At 36.0% G+C, this 17695-nt stretch overlaps 1 protein-coding gene across 2 annotated transcripts in view; it reads left to right on the top strand.

Annotated features, from left to right (window-relative positions):
* Nucleotides 1-17695, top strand: part of LOC133527397 (hepatocyte nuclear factor 4-gamma) — a 76302-nt gene that overhangs the window by 18323 nt on the left and 40284 nt on the right. The window contains exon 1 of one of the 2 annotated variants that reach the window (XM_061864388.1): nucleotides 15554-15749. The exons of the other annotated variant lie outside the window; for it this stretch is intronic. Coding sequence (XP_061720372.1) covers nucleotides 15644-15749 — 106 coding nt within the window. The 5' untranslated portion in view covers nucleotides 15554-15643. Of the gene's footprint in view, nucleotides 1-15553; nucleotides 15750-17695 lie in introns of those variants that run through there. 2 annotated transcript variants of the gene reach the window in all.

Genomic DNA, 17695 nt, shown 5'->3' with positions numbered 1-17695 from the left:
CTTGCTGACGTTAAGAAGTAACCCATTTGCAGTAAACCACCGTTTTAACTGCCTACATGCCTCATTGATATTCTCGCCAAGCTGTTTGTATGTTTGAGCGCTGATTATGACCGTAGTGTCATCTGCAAATAGTACTGACAGCCCGGTTGTGATGGCAGATGGGAGATCATTGACGTAGGCTAGAAACAGAGTGTTTCCAAGGGCTGATCCTTGGGGAATGCCTAACTTGATATGGCCAATGTCAGACTGGAATCGTTTGCCATTTGAGGACAGTTTAACCTGTTGTCTTCGGCCCGACAAAAATGAAGCAATTAAGCGATGCGCCTCACCCGTTACGCCATAACATTTTAACTTATCCAGGAGCATTGTGTGACTTATTACGTCAAATGCTTTAGATAAGTTATTGTCATATATTAAAGAAAAAATGACCTATCCCATCGGTGTCTAACCAACAAACCAAAAAAATAATTAAATTAAATTGGTGTGTTCCTACTCCTAGTTACAAATAACATTAAGTCATTTGACAATTCCCATACAATACAATAAAATAGTCAGATATTCTGTCTTTAATTTCGTGATAAAATCGTGTATATACTATACTTGCATTCGTTTTTACACGTGAAGCAATCTTTTCTTTATTCCATGGCGATGAATTTAAGAATTATTGGTCCTTCGAACCGAAACCGGTTTTAACCGGTTTCGGTTTTTTTGTTGGTAAAACCGAAGAAAAAACCGGTTTTGAAAAACCTCCGGTTTTTGCATTCCCTAAATCCATGCTCATCACACGAATAAATGCCCTTACCAGGATCTGAACCCGGGACCATCGGCTTCGTAGGCAGGGTCACTACCCACTAGGCCAGACCGGTTGTCAAATAAATGTTATAATATATCGATATTCATGCATGAAAACATATCGTTTCTGTACTTTAACGAATTTTCTTTGGGGTAGATACGTCAGAGCGCCAACATCTCCATCATACCTCGTAATTAAGAAAAGCGGAACGAACACATATCGAAGTTTCGATTATTGGCGCCATTGGCAACATAATTAATTTGATGTAAAAATACGCATACCTACTAATTTATTAACGCTTTGAGTTGAGGCGCGCGGGAAAGCGCTTAGATAATCATCAAAAATATAAAGACATTTATAATATTTCCCAACAACTTTATCATAAAGTTTATTCGGCTTTTTCAAAACCTTTGTTATTATCATTGTTTCTTTTTTCTTAACAACAATTTATAAATATGACAAATGCGATGCGTTTGCCGCTCCCCATTTTACATCAGATTAATCTAATGACTCTCCCATACATTGTTTCACGCGGTAAACGCAGCGGTAAGCGCATTGAAATTTTTCATATATACTAATACTTATTCCATTGATCGCATGCGTTTAACACTACGTTTATCGCATAAATGAAAAAACCTCGCGCTTTATATAAACTGATTGCAAATGTAATACCTGTTGTAGAGGTGATTTCCACTTAAAGATCGTAAAGCACATTGTTTTCCATATAAACTCGGAGGTTGTTACTTAACTCGGGTCACGGACAAGGTCAAGACTGAAATTCTTATAAATCTTTCGTAATATTAAACGCTCAACCTTATTTTTATAAGCAGAAGGTTGATATCGTTCAACGAACACATGTGAAACATAAGACCGAGTATCGCGGTTTTGTTTTTCTTTTGGCACTGAAACGCATTTGGATCTGATCGCCCTTGAGAAGTTAGGATTGGTCAGGTCACAAGAGGAATGACATTTGGCTGAATATGACATATTTTGTTGAATTTGCATGAACTTATTTTTAATTAAGTGTTTTTTTTAACGATTAGCCAATTTTGCCATTCTATAAGGTGGATATGTAGGGTAAGGTGGATACTACTTATATGATGGGACCGACTACGAAATCACAAAAAAAAAATGTTTCAAGCATTTGCTGCTCAAATCGAGTTAGTCCGATACTTTAAAAAGTTCCTTAGCCTGAGGAACCGGAGGAGAAATCGGAGGGGCGTCACACACGGCGAATATACTATAATATTTTATTTTAAGATGCCTGGATATACAATATTATACCTATATGTAGTATCTTAAGGTATCACGCACTGTTAAGTTACGATAATATATCCGCTTGATAGCTTAATATACATCCCATCATTTTGCATCGTAAATTAAGTGCACACAGAGTGTGCATAAGGATATTGAGATATATGTATATTTTGTGTGTTAAGATAGCATCTCAAGATGACATCTTTGCATCGCTAGGCATCTTAACACAATCTAATTTAAATTTATTAAGCAAAAATGTCTCCTAAGCTAGCTTAACGTATAAGATACCGACTTACCAAGCTACTTTCGGAGTCGTAGATAATTTGGATTTGGGGTTTCATCTCTCCTGTGAGTCATTGTGCATGTCCCTGAAGTCAAGGGCTATAAAGCGCAGTTTTGTTATTGAAGCCTTAAGCATTTTAAAGGGATACCAGTTTACTATTAATTAATGTCCACGGGAAAGATAATTAAAAAAAATGTACATAAGAGCCATTTAAACATATTATATGAAGGGAGGACGTTTTGGCTTGGCCTTGACCTATCATCTCCCAAATCAATAAACAACTCGACAATGACAACTATATGTACAATGACAATGAACTGTGCCTTCGATGTAAAAACAAATTTTAAGGATTTTGACACGGTCGGACAAAACCGTAAGCAAAGTTTTTTAGGTAACAAGAAATGTTTATTTGTTTTAGTAGTCAAACAGGCAGAGATACAGAGGCGGGAGAGTTAATTTATTTCTGTATTTCTAGTGGGTATTAAGTAGTATGGATGAAAATCCATAGAAACCTTTATTATCCGACATGGTGCTCGCTCAGGAGTTGTTTGTTTGGTACGGCCAACGAGGTCAAACGGCCACGCGAACGGTTGTTATTTCTGCCTACCCCGCCATCAAAAATAACGAAGCAAACAAGTGGAATAGACAGGCCAGTGAACAGCCGAGATGAAATATCAAAATAACTAACGTTACGTATACACGTCGCCATACAAACCTTGCCGCTATCTATTGGGGACGTTTTGATGCAACCGCCGTAGATACAGCATAGAAACATCAGTCCGTTATTCGTTTGTTTTTCCTTCCACTTAACACCTTTTGCCTTCTTTTGCCTTAATTACCTATTGCTGATATTAAACCTGATATAGCTGGATAAGGCAATAAAACGTGGCCGTAACTGTTTTACTATTTGATTTTTCACGAAAATATTTAATATCCACATGTTATGTATAAATTACGGTATCATAGTAAATATATCGTAATTAAAAGGCTTAGTATGAGTAGGTATCAATCTGATTAATAACATTCAATTGGACTGTACGTATTAAAGACACCACATTTTCTGTGACTCTAATATTATTTAAATTATTTTCCTGCGTAAGTATTTACACAACGAATTCACTAGGTAAGTACTAACAAGGCTAGGTAGGTTGGTAATTGACATATATATTTTCGTTAAAAATTACAATTTGTCGATTTGAGAAAGTGCCAGTTTTAAGAGGGAAGAATAGCTTTGCGTGTCTAACGAAATAACGGTAATTTTTCTATGAAACGGTTTCCACTAACTAAATCTTAACAAATCACTTTGATTTTGATGTCGATCGCTTCAGCGTATTATATTGTAGGTTAATAGGTATCGCTTTTTGGAAAAAAAATGTTTTTTGTTTACAAATGTTGAAAAAAGTAACTTATAAACCTAGTTTTTCATTGTTTCAATAACATACTAAAAACATGGAGAATGGAAAATATTTAGAAGTGGATAAACGTTTTCTCTTTTTGTATGGACGATATTCCCTCTTAATTTAGCTCACAAAATTTAACCTAAACAGGCATTAATACAAGTTTGTAATAAAAAGTTATGAATATTCTCGACTACTTTTCCTTCCTCAAGTATTTTGGAAGGAACATCATTAAGGTAGGAATTAAGGCTAAGAAGCAAAGTGCCGTCGTTGCGGTAATTTGTGCAGCGGTTTGCCTTGAGCCGCGCCTTAATTACCATAGAGTCATTACATCTGCTAGCGCCAGAGTTTACACTCATTACGATATTTCTGACTTAAACACTCAGTACAGTAGAATAAGTATTTATATCACAGGTCTGAATTATACAAACACCTGTTCCTAAATCACATACGGGAAAGGCTCTCAAAACATAATTTCAGGATGCACCTAAGTACAGCCAAGTGTAAAAAATATGGAAGCATACAACTTACTTAAAAATAGTCCCATAGTTCTTAATTCGCCTACACAGGAGCTATGAGTATGGAACATATTTTTAGTAAGATATTCGGCTTCTAACATAATACTTCTTTATCAAAATTATATTGATTTCATCTCTCTACCGGTAGAAAATAAAGTGGCGCCTTTCTGTATAACTATTGTATGATACCTTTGACTCTATAGGTACTAATCTACCTACATGCTTACGATAGTTACGATTTGCATTGTTTTTATTATTCATTACCCATCATCATCAGTATTCAAATATGATACTACAGACTACGGACCTTATTCGGCTCGTCAAAATAACAGTGGAAATACATCATTCTTGTTTAAACATATAATAGGTAGGTCACAAGTGTCATTCAGACTATTCGAATGCGCCACCAATAGCAACTATATAGATGCAAGCATGTAAAGTAGAAATACATGAACACTAAAATGTAGCCAACAAAGATCTGAAATAAACCGATCGTGCGTAGCTCTGAAATGTAACTGAATAAGGACTGGGTTCTCAAATTTATCGGGCCCATATTAATTTTCTCGGTCGTAACAGGAGGTCTTCCTGTCAGGGATCGGAAACCGGTATTTTTTGTATGGGAACGAAAACGGTATTTTTTCGTTCTTTGTTAATTACTTCATTTCTAATTAGGCAATCTAATAACACGAAGTCGTTATCTGAAAACACAACTGAGTCCTACATTTAGAGTATAAAATAAACCGAAATATATGGTTATTTCGATGTTTTTGCAAAAAAACCGGGTGCGATCCCTGCTTCCTGTAGCCATCAGGGGTGGGACAAATCATACAGGCACAGTCAAATAATGATCAAGCAAATTGTTATATTTCACGTAGGTATTGAATGTTAACGATTATGGACAGGCCTACCTGCATCGGTATGAATGGATCGCGTCACTCCGCTGAAACGACCGTGTCATTGAACGACCTGCACCCCTGCCAACTGCAGCGCGCCAAGTGCTGCCAACTTCTCACGCACACTTACAAAGACGGACGTCTTACCAACGCCTGTGCAGTTGCGGCCTTTTAGAAAAGCTCGTCGTGTGACGTCACCGATATTTATACCGCTGTATTATTAAACATGTTATGCATTTGGTTATGCAAGGAAGCGTGGTGGAAGCATGACCTAGTATGAATTCGATTGTAGAAGTTAACATGGTCTGCATTAGATCCAACGGGACCGATCCGGCCGTTCGCGCACGAAGTAAGAAGAATTATAAGCGAAAGCAAGCAGAAGGCTGTGCGCCGTGCCATGTTACCTGATGCCTTATGATACCTCAACACTGGATTCTCTCGCTATTTAATAGGAATCAAAATCTAAAGACACGTATAGAACATTTTTTTGCCAACCATTTCCCAATTTTCCATTGTTTATATATTTTACACGTGTAAAATTTTTTGTTAATACTAAAATCAAGTTCGCTTTATGTGTTCAGTAGGTAATCAAGTTAGGTACTCGTACAATTTACCAGAGGATTAGATTTTTCCCTAACCCGGTGCTGAAATTGCTGAACATTTTTCTAAGAATTCATCTGCTGTTACATCAAATTTTCAACTGTATTAAATTTATTAAGCGGTATCATTTACACAGAGACAGAAGAGACAGCCTCTGACGTAGTGCTGGAATGCAGCTAAGTGACCCTGACCCCATACAGGGCACAATATCTCGGATCCCCGAGAGACCTTCCTACCTTTGATGTTGAAGTCCTACTCAGCATCAAAGGTTTGATAGGATTCCTTGAGTGGTTGGGCTGGCAGGACTAGCCTGCCCAATAAGGGTGTTTTTTTTAGTGTGGCAGAAAAGTGGGAATGAGTTATTTTTTGCTTCTATATGCCCTATACCTAGTGTGGGATGTCGTTGGATAGGTCTTTTAAATAAAATATGGGTCTTCAAAATGTTATACTCCTAGTTGACTACGGAACCCTAAACAAGGGGCGCTTAAAATTTATTTTAGCCCGGGTTATAAATTAAGCATGATTTGTTATGGAAATAATAATAGAGTCGTCCAAGATTATCAGGGTCGTGAGATTAATAGTTGACTACAGGAATTTTCTCGTAACTTAAGACTTGGAGAACCACATGGAATTAAAAAATACATTCTTTTAATCGACTGTAGGTCAGTTGGCATACAAGTAACTTGGCCTCTACATTCGTAAAAAGTAAGTATGTAGGTACCTATGTACACTGGTGCACACTAAGTACACTGCGTCCACACTATAAACTTACAAAATCTTCGTATAAACAGGTAGTTAAGTAAATAAACCTAAGCCAAATTTTGCAACGTGTTCCTCATAATCTCATAACGTCGTTGGGAATACCAAATCCGATATGGGCGCGATTTTTAGCAAATTAATTAATACCTTGTGTATTTGGTTGCTAGGTAACTATTTGTCAATCAAAAATCGAGCACATAACGGATGTGGCATTCTCAACGACGATAAACTACTAAACTACATTGACTAACTATGCTGCGGTTTTCAAGTTTTGGTGAGGAATTTGTTTAAGTATCTATAATAATATACATAGCTTCACACAATACTTTAACCTAGATATGTACTTCAACGTGTCAGAAACTTTTCGAATAAAATTAATAAAATACTACCTATTGTTGTTCACCGTTTCCAAAGATACTCCATAAAAAAACCTACCAAGAAAGTGTTGGGCCATGCTCAATACAGGGTTCCGTAGTTGCCCTTCCATCACAATAGGCTAAGCGGAAGGTATTAGTATTAGTAGATTGTTAACCAAGGGATAAAGGATGGTGCCATTCACCTGAGTTAAACACTACCTTTCATTTGGAATGCAAGGAAAGCAAATAAGACAAGGCAAATTTGGATAATCGGTACTTAATAATTAATATTACATAGTTATTTGTTTTACAAGGGAGAAAAGTTGTAGTTTAACCGCTTGTACTAATATTGATAGCCGTGCGATAGGCAGACACTCATATTGGCACGTCAGTGCATATTGAGTGATCAGCACATTTAATATAAATCTTGCGCCTCCACTCGATAAGGGATTTCCTCTTCTGTCACGTACAATAATTATATATAATGATAGAATAGTAAGTATTTAGGGGATTCAAGTGTACAAGCTGGGAGACAATACATCTGTTGACCTGTATACTGTGTTAAGTGATTCAACCCCTCCACCCCGGCGCTCTGCCTATTACATGGCGACCGTGGGCATGAATTCTGTGTGAGGATACTGCGGATATAAAATCATCATGGACGACGACAATGAAGAGGACTTTGAGGACGAGTCAGCGGCGTCGAGCTTACCCAGTGATTTATTGTTTTGTTAATTTGGGTAATCAACGTACCAAGATGGGTGGTCTGAAACGGAGAATGAGATCATAGTGATAAACGAAGGAAAATGTTATGGTAACCGCTGCCAGTATCAGTATTGCTTCATTGGCTTCGGCGGGTTTGGATTTGTCGGAGGTTCGGGATGTCGGCGGCTACGCGTCTGGTTACGCATTGCTGCCGGGTGCTGGAGTGTCAAGCGGTACGGCGAGCGATTCTTCGTGAAAATGTTTAGGTGATATGTTTATGATTAGTTTTTTTTTTTAATATTCATGTGTTATATATGTGTTTATTTTGTTTAATGAGTAGTCTAGATAAGTTATTAGGGGGGCCAAGTGTTAAAAGTTGGAGTCCTTAGTAGAGCAATATTGTAAGGAAAAGAAGTTGCAGCTGTGGATTTTGATGTTGAGGTGAGCGGATATTCTCGGCGATTAGCAAATCGGGGATTTTTAATTTAGAAGGTCGGATACGGTACGAGTATCGAAAATTACCGATGTTTATTTAGAGATGCCTCTTTCTGTGCATTCTAAAAATGATTGTATCGAATTTATTTCTGCACACTCAAACTATAATCGCGGTGCGATTAGTGCGAGTCAGCAAGGTCGAGGACGGGTGTTTTCGCGAGTAGGCAGAAATCATGTAGTTTCTGTACGTTAGACGGATAGTGTAATGTCAATCTTAGTCAGCACGTGATTTAGGAGGATGACATATGTATGTAATGAATTTGTTTTTTTTCGTGTCTAACGAAGATTATGTAAATATTTGGTATTATAATACTAGTTATCACATAGATGTAACTTGTTTAGAAAGAGAATTATCAAGTTTTGTTTTTTTACGGATTATAAATAGATAAGGATTACTGGTTGAGGATTCTAACGGATTATACTTAAACAAATAAACTGGACACGACACTATGATACTACATACGTCTTTGGAGCTGACCCAGCCTAGAGTAGTAGATATCATGAAAGGGACGCAGGAAGATACAGAATTAATAATTTGGTCGAGTAAATAATGATAAGATGGATAGAATATTCGGAACGACTCGGTAAAAATGTCACTAATGATGTTGGTTACGTAAATTCTGCAATTTGCATAAATCAAGATTCTCTATTAACGAAGGCACGCTTAGACGTATCGTTACGAGACTTGGTTATACAGTGCAGAAGTTTAAAATATGATACTGATAATGCTGTTGTGTGAACTCTACAATTTATATGAATCAAGATTCTCCATGAACGAAGGCACGCATAGACGTATCGTTACGAGACTTGATCATGGTATGGAAAGGTCCCAAAGTAGACATTAGGATTATTTATGGCTCTTTGTGGAAAAGATTAAATATAGTAGAGTTGTTCTATATTAAAATGAGCACAAGTAAAAAGGATGTTACAATGTTGATTAATTAATGTCTTTCGCGCGGGACATGATGAATTACCTAGGTTATGTAGGAACTATTTAGTTTTTACTTCGGTCTTACTCTTACTACCGATCGGGAAATGATTTAAAGGATTATTACTGTTACTAAATAGTAGATATGCTGGTAGAACTAGAATGATTAACGGTATCCAGAAGAGGTACGAGTATTATTGGGAAAACTGAATTATGTAAAACGATGTAAAGATTGTCAGGAGCAGAAGGCTAGCAAACGGAAGGTAACATAATTATGGTTATAATTTACAACTACCTATCACAGCTACAGCATCTGTGAAGGAGGAGGAACTTTTAGATTAATTGGACTTGGATAAAACACGATATAAGTATGTTGTAACTTTAAAATGTGAAATATTACTTGTGAAATGCAATGGTTGTGTTAAAAATAATTTAATTTTAAAAGGAAATTGTAAATCAAGCATTGTTAATTTTAAGGTGATTTAGTATTAATTAAGAATGAATGTTACAATAAATTAAATGACCTATATTTAGGACCATGTAAAATAAAAGACATAATAGGTTCAAATTTAAAGGTAATTAAAAATAATACAGATTATTTAGTACATAAGAATAGAGTAAAGTTGTATTACCAATAGTGTTCTTTTCAGGGGAGGGAACCCCTACCTTTTCAGGGGAGGTGCGATAGGCAGACACTCATATTGGCACGTCAGTGCATATTGAGTGATCAGCACATTTAATATAAATCTTGCGCCTCCACTCGATAAGGGATTTCCTCTTCTGTCACGTACAATAATTATATATAATGATAGAATAGTAAGTATTTAGGGGATTCAAGTGTACAAGCTGGGAGACAATACATCTGTTGACCTGTATACTGTGTTAAGTGATTCAACCCCTCCACCCCGGCGCTCTGCCTATTACAGCCGAACAAGCGAAATATTCCAAAATTGAACCACAAGCGTAGCGATTGGTTCGAGAAGTGGAATCTTGAACGTTGCGAGGGTTTCAAGGTGCGAGGGTTAAGCAAATTTTGCCCCCGAGCTAAACAAAAATTTTCACCACACCAACCCGAAAATATTAAATGTAAGATATCAAACAAAATTGAACCAAATCAAATCCTAATGAACGTCATTAAATAAGTATCATTGAAAATCATAATTTAAAAGTCAATTCGACCAGCTAACGTAAGAAAACAACTCAAAATTTGCATCTGATTACTTTGCCCCACATGTGGCAAAAACGAAACTTTCTCATCTGTTTTTGAACAATCAAGAGAGGTGGTGTGGTGAAAAGTAATGGACGTATGACCATTTTTTTTCTTAGGACTGCATGTCTGGAGTTATACTAACCCATAGCGAAAAACATTTAATACACATATTGTATGTCGTATCGTTAAAAATCCCCAATCCCAAAAAATCAAGGCTCGGGACCGGTTTTTAAAATACCGGTAATTACCGGTTTATATCGGTTTTACTCCGAACTTTTATGAGAACGCGAACATTTTAAGAATTTTATTCTCATCTAAAAGAAACCGGTTTATTCGACGACCGACGCGACGGCGGGCGGCCTGGTGGTGTGCCACGTAAAAATAGATACCGACATAGGAAGAAACCGGTTTTTATTGTTCCAAACCGGTTAATCAGACAAGAACTGTACTCATAAAAACCGGTTTTAAAATAACGGTTTTTCGAGCGAAACCGAAATTAAAAGGTTTTGCGCCAAGTACATGATAACGGTTTGGAAATTTAACCGGTTTCAGAGCCTTGCAAAAAATAAATGTTAAAATTACAGTTTAGAATGTTTAGATTGTTGATGCCTATAATTAAAATAAGGCAAGGATTCTAAATCTATGACCCTGGTCTGCAACAAACGCTTTAGGTCGCGTCCGGCGTGACGCTGTACGCGACGTACGAATGCTTACTATGGAAATGCACTATAGTGATCTCTCTCACACGCCAGATCTCTTGCGCCGCGTCTGGCGTGTGAGAGAGACCACTATAGTGCATTTCCATAGTAAGCATTCGTACGTCGGGTACAGACAGAGTCACACCGGACGCGATCTACGGCGTTTGTTGCAGACCCGGGTCCCGGGCCTATCAGTAGGTAATTAAGTAAGTTATGTTACCTAGTAACGTATGAGTTAGGATTATTAATATACCTATTGATTTTACTTTACCGTAATTATATATACCTATCTGCAAGAGTAACTATATTTATCAATCAACACGGGTTATTTTAATACCATCTAAATTCAGACTAGGTCAACCCGCTCAATAGAGCGAAAAGCTAGCGAAAGTTATTTCCCATTTTATTTAAAATTTCTACTTAGCCGTTTTATACAACGATGGTGGCAAACATGTGCGCTGAAGCGCTGGTGGCCTAGCGGTAAGAGCGTGCGACTTGCAATCCGGAGGTCGAGGCTTCAAACCCCGGCTCGTACCAATGAGTTTTTCGGTACTCATGTACGAAATATCATTTGATATTTACCAGTCGCTTTCTGGTGAAGGAAAACATCGTGAGGAAACCGGACTGATCCCAACAAGGCCTAGTTTACCCTCTGGGTTGGAAGGTCAGATAGCAGTCGCTTTCGTAAAAATTAGTGCCAACGCCAAATCTTGGAATTAGTTGTCAAGCGCACCCCAGGCTCCCATGAGCCGTTTTGCAACTGTTGCAAGCAGTTCGCTATTAACTTAAGAACTGTATACCTAAGTATGTGAAACCTTTTATAGTTGTTAGTAGTAAAACATTCAGAACGCGAAAACCGAAAATCGTAATTTCTTTATCTGCCTCTACCCTATCGAATAAGCAACAGCGATAGAGAGGCAGATAACGAAAGAACCTTGTCCCAAACACCAGGGGCCGGTGTACACAAGTGGTTTTAATTTCAGTGTGTAGTACTAGCCGAGTAAAACAACAACAAACAAATTTTAAAGTATGAACACGTGTGCGATATAATATAAGATATACTTAATTAAAGTCGTCAGAAATTGAAGTACCTATACTTTACTCTTTGAAACTGACTCTTCATGGGAGCTTTCAAACATTACAATAATGTTTTCTATTTTCTTTTGAAGACCAGCGCTAGCCCATCAGCGAAGCTAGCACCATGCTGAGTCGGGACCATTTCGTGGCTTATATGTTATGTTATGTTACTTGTTGTTTTATTTTTTTGCCATGAATAAACGCTCTCTACTCTACTTGGTGACTTAAGACATTTTCTCGATGTTTAGCATAATATAAGTACCAAATAACCGTTAGAATGTGAACATACTCAAACATAGCATCCAACTGTACAGGCACCATTTTTAACAGACTTCAAAAAAGGAGGGAATTCTGAATTCATTGCAATCTTTTTTTTATGTATGTTCCCGATTACTCGAGAACGCCTGAACCGATTTGTAACATTATTTTTTTGTTTAAAAGGGTATAACTTCCTAGGTGGTCCCATTTAAATGTTATCGAAATACGATCCTTTCAAGGAGAACATATCCTTTCAAGGAGTTCCAATTCCCACTCCATATCCACAGGCTTTGGAAACTAAGCATCTATGTATAAACGTTTTAAATGTAAGTCACTTATTTAACCTTTCATAGTTAAGTGCTCAAATTTATGTTCACAATAATTATAAGTAAAACTTATAATTATTGTGAACCTAATTAAATAAGTGACTTACATTTAAAACGTTTATACATATACTTAGTGAAGTTGACATTGTAACACTTTTTACTACTTACTAAGTTTTGTTTTATTGTTAAAAAGTTATGTATTAACTTCAAATTATTGATAATGCATTTGAAAAAATATACATAGGTACTTTATTTCTATAATATTACGAAAAACTCATATTACGCAAAAAACTAACAATTTTGTTTACTTTAATATCCTTACAGCAATCCGGATCCGGTCCGGCCGGATCCTACCGGACTATGATCAAAATCCGGCTGGATGCGGCCGGATTGAAAATTAATCTGGTTTGCAATCCCTACTGCCAAACTTAGCTTGGTCTAACTCTAAATACGTTGCATTTTTGTGTACTATCTCTATTACTTGTAGTTGCTTATAGATAGAGAGGGTATCGCGAAGAAAATACCTAATAATAGCACATTAAATATCTACCTATCTCTTTCATATTTACACGTGGTAATCGAAAAATAAGAATAGAAAATAGAGCATCTATAACGACTTTTTTAGCTGAAGCGATGTCTGGAAGTCGAGGACACTATCGTTGAATTTTTTTCTGTACAAACCATACAAATCACTAAACTAGAAACAGAAGCAGTAGGTATGTATACATGTAGGTAGATAAACAACCTTATTTTTAATTGAAATATTTAATTATTTATAGGTACTTACTTACATATTTTAATATACAGTGTAGCTGGTAGGAAAAAAAGCTCATTAAGTAATAAGTCTCTTCGTCGTAGAACATTCAAGGTTGTATATTTTTTAATAACTTGAAAATAGATAACTTCTGAAACGACAAGGTTATGCATAGGTGTTAATTAAACATTTATAGTAGTGACGTTCCCCATAACAATGATTATCATCCGTGCGTCGTGCTTGTATGCCTTGTTTTATCAATAATATGATGTGTAAGAAATAATTTAAGATAGTAGCTAAAATCAAATACCAGCTTATCGTGTCTATTTTAGCATAGCTTTTAAACACACAACATATAAAAGTTGGCTGCATTAACAATTAAATACTTACTGTTAATAACAGACACGTGTAAAGGCAGCATTCAGCATCATTTGTCTCACTTTAATAGACTATACTAATTGCCTTCCTACATGACTTTTCCTACGGTCAACTTAATTTTTCCCATGTCTAATAGGCCGGTTTATATCTGGAAAATTACAGATACGGGAAAAGTTTGCTTATCTCTATATACAATAAAAATAAATAATCATCTTAGAAACAAACTCGCAACGCTAACGCCATAGATACGGAATGATCAAGCTAATTGCAATCAACTGCCCCAAGTACTGAAGTAAATAATACGAGTACCTATCTTCTGGCTACTAACAATGGCTAATAACAACTCATCGCATAGTGAATGCATGCATGATTAATAATTGAAGGGTATCCATTTTCTTCTTTAGTCGTACTTATTAAAATACAAAAATCTCACAACATGAATAATAAACTAAATCTAACTACAATTAAAATAACTAAAGCTAAAAATTAAAAATACCTATCTTTATATATATATCTTTATATACCTATCTTTTTTTAGTCGTACTTGATAATGGAGTCAATAATAGTTATTTCATTTTATGCTATTTCGTTGCTTTAAATAAAGGAGCTAATTGTAAAACAATTTACAGTGAACTCGGAAATAAAAAAAAACGCCCGTAGCTCATATAGGGGTGGGTAGAATTAGTGCGTCCTGTTACGTTGCACTTTCTTTAGGGAAGTGGGGTGCAGCCTGCAAAAAAGGGCCCTTGACCCACGCTTAGGGTCATTCCTGGTGCAAAGGCTGTCCATTGAAATTCAACGCGGTAACGCAACGAGGGTGATGGGCACTTTTGTGCCGGGGGAGGCGCGGGAAGCCTCTTTCAGTAGTATATATAGCGTGTTTAATTTTAGATCTATTAAATCTAAGAAAGATTTAGTTTTATTCATAAGCAGATATATTTAATTTATAAGTTATTTGTCTTGATAGTCCTTTAATTGAAAATAAATTCTACGTTAGATTGTGGAAGTATGCTATTTAATTTGAAATTAATATCAACCCTCGTAATCAGGAGGTTTTAAAAAACTTCTCTATGCGCCGCTATTGAGGCCATCATTTATTAACCGAATTCTATGTGAAACTACATAGTCATAGTATCTTTATTCATGAACAATACAGAATTGTGTTTGAATATATGTACATAAAGTGAAAAACAGAGAAAAAGGGTTGTTTCCAATTTTTTGAAATGCTTGTATTACGTTTCTTTCTATATTAACTAAAAGTTGCCCTAAAATTCAACTTTTAAACTAAAAACGGCTTTAAATATGTTGAATTAACAAAATATATTTTGACAGATGCTTTCGCGCCCAAAACGCTCGTTGAAAATTGTGTGACGTCACAGTTTACGGTTTGACACATAACTACATACACACGTAGAAGATACGACTGTCAACCACACTTGTCATTTGTTGTTTATCGCCTAACTGTCAACAGTGTCAATCCGAGAGTTGTGACCTCATCAGAATGTTCAATAACGTTTCGAGTTTGGTGACGTGACGTGTGTCAAATGATATTTTAAATTAAAAATTTACATAAATAGGGTAATTACAGGTCCTCTAAAAGTAGTTTAACGTGTTCTTATAATCCAAAAGAATTTATTGGGATACAATTCTGCCCTAAGATTTGTAGATGGAAACAACCCTATTGTTAAACGACTGAAGTTTTTTTCTTATTGCAGCGACATCTAGGTTTCAGTATAAAAAAAAACTACATTTGAGTACTACAGAAACTATTAAGTTTGTCTACTCACCGCTAGGTGTCACTAAAATAAATAGTTTTAATATTTTTTGTTATGGCAGCCCAATACAATCCTTCATTCTTTCATTCAATTTATCATACATACTATGACTTACTTCGGATGTCAAATTGGCAGCTGCTGTCAATTATTTACATATTAGTTGAAATACTTGTTACCAAATAAATGTTTAATTGTGTGGAAAACAACAATTACTTGGGTGCTAAGGAAGTCAGGAGTGGCGGGCCAGGAAAAAAGACTACTAATGAAAACATGGGACTCTGCGATGAAGGTATTTATGCACATTCTTTAATAATCGTCATCATAGTACAGTGGTGAGGTAAACAAGATAATTATCCAAGACATTTACGCATATATTTTTCGTATTTTAACAGTATGTTTGTGATTATTTAAGTAGAATTAACAATCGAGTTAATTTACTGCGACAGTGCGACCGAATGGTGGTTTGTTTAACGAAGTGACAATGCTTTCAGTTTGTTTAGTTAAGGGTGTTTGGTTTAACACTTATTATCCTTCCGTGCAATCTCATCACGGAACTAATGTACGAGAACAGGTTTGACCTCTACTCTTGTTTATACAATGTTTATGTTGGAGATATTATGAATAGAAGGGTTATCTGCCAGTGTATATTTAGGTCAATGGAATGATTTAACATGCTCTTATTGACAGTTTATGCTAGCATCTGCTATTTATTAACTACGTTTAAAACCTTATTATGGTGATATTATCATACAAGTTATCAGAAAACACTAATGAACTGTTGTGGTTTGTAAGTGTGTGTTTGCAGTACAGTTTTAATGCCTTATTCATTATCTAACTATATAGTTGCTATAACTGTATTCACTACTGCATTCTTTTTCTCTATTTCATACCAGAATTGTTACAATTTCACAATGTAAGAAAAATAATACAGGTTTATAATTATGTTTAATTTGTTTTGTACTCATTTTATGAAAAAATGTCTATGATATGCAGACAGACATGACAAAATGATAAAGGAGTCGTAAGTTATAATTTAATCATAAATAATGGAGACAGAGAGACAGAGACAAGTTTATAGTATTGGAGGAATACCTATCATGAAAATGATTACTTAAATTTTAATTACACCTGGGCAATAATTCTGTTTCAAGAATATCTTTAGTATGCTTGACAGATCAGTTCCCTTGTGAATAATTCTTGGTTGGAGCCTACATAGGGTTACTATAAATATGGGAATGTTAACCTGGACAATTTGAGTATTTTGACCCGGACAATTGAGTAAAAGTAGTATAGGGAGATATGGAATTGAAATAAATATGTTTCTATGGTTTAAAATTTCCTGATATATACAGCTTCAAACCAGGATATGTCCAGGCGCACTGGGACACTTCAAGCATAGTTATAGCATTTCCATGGGTTGCAAGTGAGTGAAGGTAAGTTATCACCCTCACAATCAAATTTATGACCAAATATGCCAGGAACAATTACAGGCCCAATACCCATACAGGGTCAGCATAATCTAAAGAAAACACGTGCAGCTTCTGAACTGCAGTAATCAATTATTCTAAACAATCAACTTAGCACACAGTCTTACATTATAAAAACATCCTCTCGCTTAACAGTCAGTCCTATACAACTTGTTTATGAGTACTTAACAACAATACAAAATAAAAACTCACAACTCACTAACAATTATTCATGGCAGATAAATAATGAATAGATGATTGTTTACTTTACTTTATTATCGATGTGCTCATACTCGGAATTGAACCCACGCTATCATAGACAGGTTAACTGCCAGCTAGGTTAAAACGCCTTAGTAAAATATTAGGATGGGCAGCATGTTAATCTAGTCTCACATAAAATAAAACCATAATGCTGTCAGTGCATATGCCTACTGTTCACATTTCTCATGATATTGCGACACTGTGCTATGGTTACTGCTGCCAGAGTTGTAAGAGCCAAGCGCCTTAAGGTCCCTTGTTATAACAACAGATCTTAAGGGAGCACTGTATACAGTGCTACACATATGTAGCAAATACGCACATGTATTGTAATGCAATGGCTGGTCGCCACTGCCCCCACTGCAGTACTCTAAGAACACAATTAGTTTCAATTGTGCGTGCCTCCGCGCTCGGCAATTGATCGCCCAGTTAAGTTGTTAAAGCTAGGCTGGACAGTATGGAGAGAACAGTAGGACACACATCAATCTAAATTATTCTTGTTAATTAGCTT

This window comes from Cydia pomonella, chromosome 18, assembly GCF_033807575.1.
Source record: "Cydia pomonella isolate Wapato2018A chromosome 18, ilCydPomo1, whole genome shotgun sequence".
NCBI lineage: Eukaryota > Metazoa > Arthropoda > Insecta > Lepidoptera > Tortricidae > Cydia > Cydia pomonella.
Note: the sequence above shows the minus strand (reverse complement) of the source record. Positions and strands in the feature narration are given on the sequence as shown.